Below are 11628 nucleotides of genomic sequence, written 5' to 3' on the forward strand. Positions count from 1 at the left end.
TTATGTGGATGCCACAGAAGTAGAGAATGGGCTACACGTCAGCGGTAAGAGCAAGAACAGAGGGAAGCTTCACAGGTGCAAGACGCATGGGAAGCCATGGAAGAGGCCCATGATTTCGAACGACGCAAAAGGATGCCCGAAACTAGCATCCCTCGAGGGAGAAGAAGCAACAACCAGGGAAGAGGGCAGGGGAGCAGTGGCAGCAACCAAGGGAGAGGGCAGGGGAGCAATGGCACCAACCGAGGGAGAGGACATGGGAGAAGTAGCAGGGGAAGGGAGCAATAACTACCTCTCTTTGTATACATCTTGATAGAAACAACACAATTTGTAAAGTTTTGAGACAATGAAAAGTGTACATTTTGAAAACATTGTTTGAGCGGCACAAAATGTCTCTGTATTAGTCATTTTGAAGAGTACATCATGGCTTGCATGGTATCAAAGCTCATTGCGTGCACAATGTATGTGACCTAGCTTTCGATGGAAGCAATTAAGTGAAGTGTATTCGAGAGGGACTGCTTGCACAATGTTGTTTTCTCCTTGCGTCTTGGAATCTGGGAAGAAGAAAGAGTTAGATTCTATGTCTCAATGTAATAAAGACAATCAAAGTTCATTCATTTAGTAAACACCTTCCTATTGTTCAGACTAAATGCATACAATCTTGGAAAAAGTGGAAGTTCTTCACATGTAAGATCTACCCTGAGCTGTGCAAGAGTTGTGCTTGACATCATCTCCATCACAGTAAGTACGCTGTCTTGAAAGTAGAGCTCCATTGATAAAGGTTTGTTCTCAGGGCTAGACTTTGTATCTTGGTCGAGTGGAATAAGCTGCCCACTCAGAAGATGATATCTAAAATAGTAAAACGACACTATGAAAATTTGAGAGCTTATAATAAAATTGCAAATTATGGACTTCTTTTGCAAAATACAGATTTTGCCCTGTGACTGTTTCCTATCCCAATTATCATCTAAAAAGTTCAAACAGCTGTCAGACTTGCAAATGAACATTGTTGCGGTAGTTCTTATTTGCTCATCGAAGAAGAAATCTACAAACACTTCAAGAGGCATAAATAGTGTGAGCCAAACTATTTTTGTGGAAATTGAATACTTGAGGGACTTTTGTATATCCTAAAACAAGCTATTCCTAAATCTTTCACTAGTTTGCGAAGCTGGCAAAGACATGAAGAGACTAAATCTGAAGCTGGCAAAGTCAAAGGATGGAAGTGGCAAAGGAGCTACACGACCCCAACCAAAGAAAGTTCTCGGTTTCAAATATGACATATCATAAAAGAATATTCCATTATCTGCAAGTTCCTTGTTTGTCTTCCTCGGTATATTTGCTCACCCCAATAAATGCATGGAAAGCATAAAAAATCCCAACTATGCTCTCAACTGGTTGCCAGTCCATCCTATTCGATGGATAAATATCTGAAACATACCAAAAATGATATCCACCACTTAAATTTCGAATATAATCATGCACTAAGTGAGATGCTCAAAATAACTTATGCTGGGTTGATGTCGTGGAAAACTTGGAGGAGATGTTTGCAACCTTAAGTCTGCATGCTGGAAAGCATGTTGTATGAGGACCTCTTTCACCCGTTTGCTTTGTGCAAACACTTTAAACTCTTTAACTTGTCCCTTGAAAGCCTCCACGAAATCATTCCTCTTCCTCCTCCTAGTTTGCAGTAGTACCCAACTTAAGATAGTTATTCGAGATGGTATCCATGCTTGATCATCTGTAGTATAACTGTTAAAAATGCTAACAGAGTCAATGGTAGTGCTAGGCCTTCGAGAAGTAGTCATGGTGAGCACTAGAATACACAAAAAAGTTAGCGCAAATATGAAAAAGGGAAGAAATTTTTGAGAGGGGAGTAGAGCTACTCAAAGTAATATTTGGGCACGGACATAGATACCGAGTCTTCGATGAAAGTTCTGAAATTCGTCGGTGCAGAGTTAGTACGACTTATGGCATTTATGCCTTGAAAGCGTGAAATTGTGCAATTTGATAAACAAAAATAATATTTTATCCCTTTTTTCTAAAAGAGCTTGGCTCCAAAATGTCGATTCTCAACGTAACGTAAGCCTCTTCCTCATTGGTCGAGCGTCACTCTCTCTCTAGAACTAAAAGGACCAAAAGTGAGTCCACCTTTCTCCTAATGCTACAATATGAAGCTATCCATTGGCATGAAGACAAGGTACTACAACATGGTAAGATTATCCGATGGTGATGTTATCTTATTAAGTTCAAAAATTATCCTTTAAAGATGCTAGATGGATGCAAGGAATACATCTTAAGGATAGTATGAACCTTGTCAATGCTTACAATGCTACATTAGAGTAAGCAAATGTACAAATTTCTTTTAAATGACCAATGTTTTCGTCTTATAAGACTAAATCTCCTTTTTATTGTGCACAAATTCAAATAGTATGCATGCTTAGAATCTTGTTTGTGATGACGACGTCTCTAAAACACCAAGTAGAATTTGTCACTCTACTTGGGAGAATGAAATGGACTAAAGAGCAGACATGCTTGCGGCAGCTACGTCTCCCAAGCACCAAATGGATTAGTCATCCATCTTAGAAAGATGTTGTAGGGTAAAAAGGAATCCTCTACCCGCTAAGCAAGATTGACAAATGACTAAGGCTTTATCTCTTCTACCTCATAGTGTCAAGGACGACTATGATTTCCATAGAGAGGTACTGTCATAATATCTAACCAACCCAGATGATTTTCTCATATTAAACTGATCATTTAATGTGGGAGAATAAACTGGAACCATGGGTTAGAATATAGACATGTGCTTGCAGATCTATCTCACCATGGGGCCAATGGTAAAGGTATTCAAATGAGAGATGGTCTGTCAAAGAGCAAGGCTAACCAATGGAGCTTAAAAGACCTTAGGGTCGTTAGCTTCATTGAAAACCTCCAAGGTTAGTGTTAAAAAGTCCTTTGACCTTAGGTAAGCTAGGACTGAGCTTGAGGTGGGAACCGGGGCCAAGCTTGAGGTGCTTGTCGTGCTTGATGACTAAGGTGCTTGAGGTGCTTGTCCTGCTTGATGACTAAGGTGCTTGAGGTGCTTCTCGTGCTTGCGGACCAGGGAGCTTGAGATGCTTGTGGGAACATGACCCAAGCTTGAGGTGCTTTGTCATGCTTGCTGACTAAGGTGCTTGAGGGTAAGGTGTTCCACAAAAGTCAACAACTATCTCTACAAGGAGGGGGCGAGTCCTACAAGAGGGGGCTAGAGAGAGAACACACACCCTCACCAGGGCTAGAAAAATACATTTTTCCTAACCGAAAAAATAATTCTCTCGGTTTTTAGGTCAAAATCTGAATCTTTTGCCGGTAATTACACTAAAACTTGTGTAAATTTGCCGGTTTTCTTAAAGGCAAGCTCAAAATCTAACCGGGACTTTATAATTTCAACCGGTTAAAATACACTAGACCCCGGTTTTTTTCTAACACTGACCCTCACACAAGGCAAGCTTAGTACAAAGAAAGCAAAAAGGAAACTTGTCAAGCTCCTCCTCATGTTGCCCTCATGGTGTGCCTAAAGCCTATTGGTTAGCCTCCCAAGGGGTCCAATGATAAATTAGTAGATTTAATTAATTGTTTTTGCATTTATCAAGTCATCTCTCAAAGGGAAAATGGGGACACTTGTTGTCCCAAGGCTATCATGTTTGCTCGATATGCATCCTGCATGTGATTGCCCAGGCTTGCAAGGGTTCAATGAACTTCAAGCTTGTGCTAGAAAAGGGGGTCGACCAAAGCAAGTAGGGGGCATGCTTGAGGGGGTATACTCTCCCACACACACTCACACACACTCTCATTGTGTGAAGTGCAAAGTAGCACCTGCTGTGTCTCACTAGAGCACCGCTGTTCTATCTCTGTCTCTATAGAGTCTACTAGTATGTCTTGCACACCTAAATGCTTTGTCTCGTGAGCATGGTGGAGCTCACTCGTAAAGGAGACATGTCTCCTCTCTCACTTAAAGCATGCCAACAACAAAACCGAGACCATGCCATTTCAAACCTCAAACACATGCATAGGATATATCAAGCCATTATGGGCTCCTCTAGCAATCACTAATGATCCACAATGCTAAGAAATCTACGATGATGACTAGTGAGAGACGGCGATGATGACTAGTGAGCGACAATACTAAGTGGATGCTAAGAAATCAAATATGGTGAGAAATCCTAGGAGAAATCTGATAGAGTCTCCCCTATAAATTGAGTAAAGAACTCTAGCAAAAGCTTAACCATAGACCGTGCCAATCTGACAACAAAGTGGGAGATAACTTTATCACTACACAATCATGTAAGCATGATCAAACACATCAAATTTGATACTCACATATGCATAAAATCAACTCCACAATCTACTATATTTGCAAGCATACAATGTGGGACAAACAGCTCAACCGAGTATAGAGTGCATAACCATATACGCAAGTAGTGAGAAAAATAGCTCAAAACGCATCCCATAAGAGAAACCTTCTACAAAAAATTGCAAAAACCTGTGAAACCTATGAATGGCAAAGTCTGTAGCCGCACAAGCATATGCAACTCTCACTCTTGTGAGAGTGTGTACAGGGCTGACAAAAGCTATCAAAATGGGAGTCAAACACTCGCCCACTAAACCATGAGAACAATAAACTGTAGATATGACTAAAACATGGCCAAAATCTGAGAAAAATCAGACAAAGTTTCCCTTACAAATTGAGTTAACTTAAAACATCTCAACCATAAACAATCGGCAACACAAACAATGCATAAAATGCACCAATAAAGCCATTTTGATAATGTGCAAAATAGAGACTCGGTCTTTCACCCGTAGATGTCATACACCAAGTCAAAAGTGACTAAACGCTCTCCAACCATGATGGAGAGAATCAAGACAAAACCTCTGGACCCTAATCAAAAAGTGCATAAATCTTTTTGAGATCAATCCATCTCAATCAAAAATCTACATATGGCATACATGTACCATACGCATGGCAACCAAGCTTACTCCTGCACGAGTAGCTCTATAGACAACTCCACCTGTTTAAAACACCTGTATACCTATGAACCTGGTACCTGTGAGATGTACCTAGCTCAAGCTATATCTGCAAATGCATACATAGCATAAATTGCACAAAATCCTGCTAAAACCACTCCTCAACCACTCTCTGGAATGCCGCACAAAGTCATACACTACATCCAAAACCGCATCCGGATGTGTAACAATCTGAAAGTCACATCCCAAAGCATCACTTGTATACAAAAAATCAAGGTGAATTCCATCTCAAATAGCACAAGAGTGTGCTTTACATGGCCATAGGTGCAAACCACACAATGCTCTGCAATGTAGGAATCAAACTGCCAAGCTTTGATATGTCGAGGTTGTTGCAAACAATTTAGCACTCAAAACTTCAAAATTCTAATATAAACAACGCATCTGGAATGTGCCAAAACCCAAGGATAGACTCTTGGATCACATATATCCGGTTTGGGTATGAGAGATATGCTAAAAAGATTTGTTTTAGATCCAAAAACGCAGCACAAACTTGCTGCTATTGTACTTGTTGTAATTTTCATGAAAATTTCAACAAATGGACATCACCATTGCATCCAAAATGTGAAAAAATCCCAACCTAAACTTTTGGATCACATGTATTCGATTCCGTATGACAAAAATATGCAAAAAACACTGTTTTTGAGAGCCGTAAACAACAAAAACAAGCTGAAACACTTCCTGATCCTGCTTCTTCTTTGCAATATTCAGCAATGTCTTGCTACACAAGCACTATACAAGCTGAATATACATGCTTAAGCTCTAATATTCAATTTGGGCTTCTCTTGCACTATAATCTGTATGCACACAATACTGACGTAGAAGCTTCTGTGTACACAAGCAAAACCGCTCGCAAACCTGTGATGCACACACATTGCCAAGATGCTCCCTTCTCCCTTTTCTTAATCTACTTCCATCAATACGCTTGTCATTGCAAAGCCTCCATCTTGGATATCGCACTACACCCACACAAAATCGTAGCTCTAACACCACTTGTGAGAGTGCTAGGTGCAGAAGCAATGCGCGGTGCGTGCGCAGTGCAAGGAAGGAGTAGTGTAGAAGACACATTTTGTGGGTGGAGAAACCTCCAAGAATGTAGTGAGGAGCTTCTTATTATTTGTGTATATGAAGAATAAGGAATGTGTATGCACATATAGTGGGCGGTCGAACATCGGACGTCCGGCTCGGGCAAAGGTACAATGCCTTCACCCCACAATATAAGAGGTGAGTTCCATTGTCTCAATGTGGTAATGAGTGACTAGTCTAGAAGAGTGCTAGGTGGGATACATTTATGGCTTCTCTATATTATTCTTGCTCTAGCACTTCTAAGAGTCCTATTACCAAGCATTGTATGGGACTCTTACAACTGCTAAGTGATGCCTCCAAGACCTAGCAAGGGTATTACTTCTTGGATTGATAATATATTGGTCTATTGTATGTGTGATTTTGTGCTATGCTAGGGAACACTCCAACATCAATTCCACAGGCATGTGGCTAGAATATTCTTTAATCCACTAACCATTGCCTAAATTTTTATTGGTTTTATTTAATGTGAGTGTGTGTAACTCAATTTTGGTTTGGTTTCCATGTGTGGGCAATGATAGGTTTGAGATTTTTACCTTGACATCACCTAAGTTCACTCCATTTTTTATTATTTTTTAACCAAAAGTCCATACATTTTGTGTTAAATTCACATACATATGCCCTATTAGAGGTCCCTATGACTTCAAATCTCAGATCTAACGCTTGGGAATCTAACAAGCCCAAATGATTTTCTCATATTAAACCGATCATTTGGGAGAATAAATGGGAACAAGGGTTAAAATATGGACATGTGCTTACAGATCTATCTCAACACGCAGCCAATGGTAAAGGGGCCCAAATGAGAGATGGTCTGTCAAAGAGCAAGGCTAACCAATGGAGCTTAAAGACCTTAGGGTTAGCTTCATTAAAGACCTCCAATAGTTAGTGTCAAAAGTCCTTTGACCTTAGGTAAGCTAGGGCTGTGCTTGAGGTGGGAACCCAACCCAATCTTGAGGTGCTTGTCGTGCTTGATGACTGAGATGCTTGAGATGCTTGAAGTGCTTGATGATTGAGATGCTTGAGGTGCTTGTCATGCTTGAGATGCTAGGATTGTACTTGAGGTGGGAACCCAACCCAAGCTTGAGGGGCTTAAGGGCCGAGCTTGTAGTGAGAGCTGGGCCCAAGGTTGAGGGGCTTGAGGTGTCACAAAAGTCAAAACATATCCCTGCAAAGAGGGGGCGAGCCATGCAAGTAGGGGGGGTGGTTTCTTGACCACTCTCTCTCCTAAAGGGCACCCCTTGGTCGAGAGGCAAGTGGGACACATGTCAAGCCCCTAGGTTACCCTCAAGGAGTGCACAAAGCCTATTGGTTGGCCTCCCAAGGTGTCCAATGATAATTAAGTAGAGTTAATTAGTTTTTTTAGCATTTATCAAGTCCGCTCTCTCAAAGGGGGAAGGGGGACACTTGTCTCAAGGCTACCCTTGTTGCTTGATATGCCCTTGCATGTGATTGGCTAGTCATAGAGAGGTCGAATGATATTCAAGCAAGAGCTACAAGGGGGGGTCGACCAAAGCAAGCTAGGGGGTTGTGTAAGGGGTATACTCTCCTACACACACTCACACACACTCTCATTATGTGAAGTGAAAAGTGAAAGAGCTCCATCTCCTTCTCCAAGCAAGTAGAGAGGTTGAGAGCCTACACCAACACTCTTGGCTATGGAATGCAAATTCAACCAAGAGCCATGCTTCAATGCTTAAGCTTTCCATCTTCTCCATCTTCATTACTATGCTATTGTGTATGCTAGCAAGAAGATTGATGATAAGTGAGTAAATAATTATTTCTCAAATGAAATGTTTCTTCTTCCTCTTCCCTACTCTCATTCCCTACTAGCTCTCTCCACCTTCGAAGGTGTTTTAGGCCTTGGGACTGAGGCTTGGGATAGTTAACGTTGTTTTACAAAGTTCATGGTATGCTCGTGATGCCTGAAACTTTCCATCTTCATATCATCACCTAGGTCACAAGGAACACAAATATTGTATTGTACCAAGTCTCTCTTGATGGGAGAAAAAATAATACAAATGCCTATTGGAGGGGGGACCACGGCTGCACATAAATCTGGTCCTCAATTGTTGTCATGTTCTCTAAACCCTCTCGCTTGCAAAAGTATTGTTCATGCCAAGTTAACTAAATGCTATGTTTATGTTGATACCATCAATTAAGTTCACCCTCTATGCTCACAAAGTAATTCCATCCAAGTGATATCTCTAATTTTTTCTACTCTCAAAGTTCATAGGCCATTTCCATTACACATTGAATAGTGGTAGCTTATGCTTAGCCAATCCATTTTGATGCCAAAAGCACTTTGATAGCTTCCTCTAAACATGCTCTATCCACTATTATGCTTAAAAATGATTTGCATTTATGTTCCCTGTAGTATGAGCCTAAACAACATATAGAAAAACACATTTAAAACTACTGAGCTATTGCAAGAAACTTACATTAAACAATAGAGATTCACTTGGGAATATGTAGCCAGTCTCAAAACTGAATGCCATATCATACAAGGGAGATCAAAGTAAGAGAAGCAAGAGGGAATACTTTGTAACACAACAATCCTATGCTCACTTTTATTGTCCAAAACTTTGGTCAAGATTGGATTTTATACTTTTCCATGGTTAAAATTAGGTCCTCTTGCCAATATGGCTCATAAAGCTAGTAACCTAAGTGCTCTCGGTAGATAAGTCACAAGCTAGGAGCCATTGGCCCCGGTCTACTCACAATAAAGGCTCACATGTACAACCATAAAATAATAATTATAATTGTGAATCATGCTTTTTCCATGTGTGGTCCTGCTTTTAGTGGCATGTGTTAGACTCTGAAAAATCCAAATGGCAAGCTTTCTGCGAGAAATGGGCGTTGCTACATTTGTGGAACGTAGGTCGTTGGAGTAGCTCTCCTGGTTTGACATACACAAGCCTTCAGTACGCCAATACACAATTCCTTTTGAATAGGTGTTACATCTCCCTTCAGGCGCTCCTCCCTCTAGGTGTTGTTACCTCCAAGAGCATGTCAGATCACTTTCCGTGAAGCTTCACATAGCCAGAGCTAGTAATGACCCTTGCTACTCGGAGGGGAAGAAGAAGGAATTAGTCTCAGGGGCTCATATCTTTAAGGACCCTCTTTTCATTTCCCCATCCAAGATGGCTCTTCGCAAGCTAAGGCAGGATGTGGAAGCAGCTCACTCTCGAGTCTAGGCCTACTTGGTGCGTAGAATCCAATCAGCGATGATAAAACGTGTTGGGCCCAAAGTGAAAAAGGCTCGAGAGATTGCAAACAGGAAGCTGCAAGAAGAAGTAGAGCAGCTCTCCAAAAGAAAGCAAGAAGGAAGAGCTCTTGAGGAAGAGCACAAAAGATGGCTTGAGGCCAAAACGTGTCTCGTTGATTTACAAGATAAAGAGATCAATAAGAAAACGTATCTCACTGATTTACAAGCTGAAGAGATCAATAAGACTCGTCTCTTGGCTAAAGAGCCTGCCCTCAAACCCGAACCTGGAAACTAGGCTCATTTCTTAAGATCTCTCAAAGTTTAAAGAAGAAGGGACTCTATCACATCAATCACTAATGAGAGGGGAAACGAAGTAAGAGACCAGAACGTTATGGACAAACTTGTGCTTGACCATCTCGATCAAATTATTGGTCAGTCACACAAGTCTCCACTCAAGGGGTCGAGAAGGCCAGAACCCATCCGCTTGGGACGGTCAAATGTGATATACTCCCTACTGAAGAAAAAGAATTAGAGAGACCTATCTCTATTGATGAATGTTGGATTGCCTTGCAAGCAATGGGAAGGGAAAGTCCACTGAACTTACTACCAAATTTTTCGAAGAATTTTGGTAGGACCTCAACATCCCGATAGCAAAGGTAGCTAACAGAGCTCTTTTGGAGGGACAATTGGATGCTAGCCTTAAAAGAGGACTGATCAAACCTATACCTAAGTTGGTTTGTCGCTCTCTACTAAAGTAGTAGCGGCCTATCTCCATGATGACAGTTGAGTACAAGATCATTGCTAAGGTTATTGCGCTAAGACTGGCTTCAACCTTGAATAGAATCATCACCCCCCACCAACATGGATTCATCAAAGGGTGATTGATTTATGACAACATCCTCGGTGCCATGGTTGGCATTGAGTACGCTTCTTACACCAAGCAAGAATGTATCCACATCCAACTTGACCTAGATAAAGCCTACGATAGAATCTCGTGGTCTTACATGGAGGCTATCATGAAGGCTTTGGGCTTTGGACCCAAAATGTGTGTGATTGTTTGCACGCTCGGAGAAGGAAGCTAATCCGAGCTGCTCTTAAACAACAAGGTAGTGGGAGGGTTTGAAGTCAAGCGCTTGATCAAGCAAGGTTTCCCCCTCGCCCCACTGCTTTTTGCAATCGGCTCTCACCCTTTGGTGGCTGCACTCAAGGACAGTGCGAGGAAAGGATAAATTCAAGATCTTTCACTTCCAGGAGGAAAACAATTGCTTGATAAGCTCTTTGCAAATGACTCTTTGCTCTTTCTTAAAGCCAACTCAAAAATGCTAAGAAGAGCCCTTGAGATTGTGCAGTTGTTTTCTTCTGCTTCTGGCTCAATGTGCAGTATTGAGAAATCAAGATTGATTTCTCTCTCAGAAAGTGACTCATTCCACCCCATGTAATGGTCAGGGGAAGTTATAGATAAGGCCACTGTGTTCAACTCCTCCCCTTTCATAGCAAAGTCACAGTAAGATCAATGCTCTCATGATCCCACACATCTCATTTGTGTTGTCATTGCTAAAACTAAGCAAATCCAATTGGAAAGAATTTTTGAAGCCTATCAAACGGTTTCAGTGGAAAAGCAACACAAAAACCTTAACCCCTTGGCAATGGGGAGATGGGAATGGGTGGTGAGGCCAAGGAATCAAGGTGGAATTGGAATTATTGATCATGTGGTACATGCAGAAGCTTTGTGTGCCAAACTGGTGATCTCTTTGATGGACCAAAAGGAGGAATGGGCTATTATGGCTTAGGATATGATTAGTGAAGCAAAGCTTTCCTTGAAAGGGGGCACTTGAAAGAATGCCACAGTGCAGGACAAGATCTTGGTGCCCTCTTGGACACTGTTGAAGCTTGGAGGCTGCACAAGGAACTAGTATGAAAGTGTAGCAAAGTAGCTTCAGCCCTAGAATGGGGGGAGAATTTCATATACTTTAGGGATTCCTCTTTCAATTGGTCCCCCTAGCTCTCCAAACTTGGAGAGGGTTCCTAAGACCCCTTAGTGGCACACTTGGTGAACAACAAAGGTGTCTGTAAACTATCTCATCTTTGGGATGACAAAAGCTTCTGTTGGAAGGATGTGAAGCTCGTAGTGTTTCAACATAACTTGGGTATGCACGAAAGGATTCTCATTGGTAGACTTTTGGAAGTGCTTACAACTTGGCCTCCACCTATCAATGGATTAGAAATCGGTTAAAGAGTCTAGCATTGGCCAAAAGATAGAGAATTTCTAATTCCCAAGCCCAAAC

At 41.5% G+C, this 11628-nt stretch overlaps 1 protein-coding gene across 1 annotated transcript; it reads right to left on the minus strand.

Moving 5' to 3' along the window:
* Positions 1–467: 467 nt before the first annotated feature.
* Positions 468–1004, minus strand: LOC147431723 (uncharacterized). The gene is made up of 2 exons (XM_086494399.1): positions 627–1004; positions 468–551 (listed from the first exon to the last, which is right to left on the minus strand). The coding sequence occupies exons 1-2, from the start codon at positions 1002–1004 to the stop codon at positions 468–470; spliced, it is 462 nt and encodes a 153-aa protein (XP_086350525.1).
* Between the last annotated feature and the right edge of the window lie 10624 nt (positions 1005–11628).

This window comes from Adiantum capillus-veneris, chromosome 21 (genome assembly GCF_014529385.1).
Source record: "Adiantum capillus-veneris isolate H3 chromosome 21, ASM1452938v2, whole genome shotgun sequence".
NCBI lineage: Eukaryota > Viridiplantae > Streptophyta > Polypodiopsida > Polypodiales > Pteridaceae > Adiantum > Adiantum capillus-veneris.

Bases quoted from the DNA above. Each gene is read 5' to 3' on its own strand.
- LOC147431723 (XM_086494399.1), bottom strand. From the start codon at position 1,004: ATGTTCATTTGCAAGTCTGACAGCTGTTTGAACTTTTTAGATGATAAT. The intron at 552-626 runs GTGTTTACTAAA...TCTTCTTCCCAG, and splicing joins TTAGTCTGAACAATAGGAAG to ATTCCAAGACGCAAGGAGAA.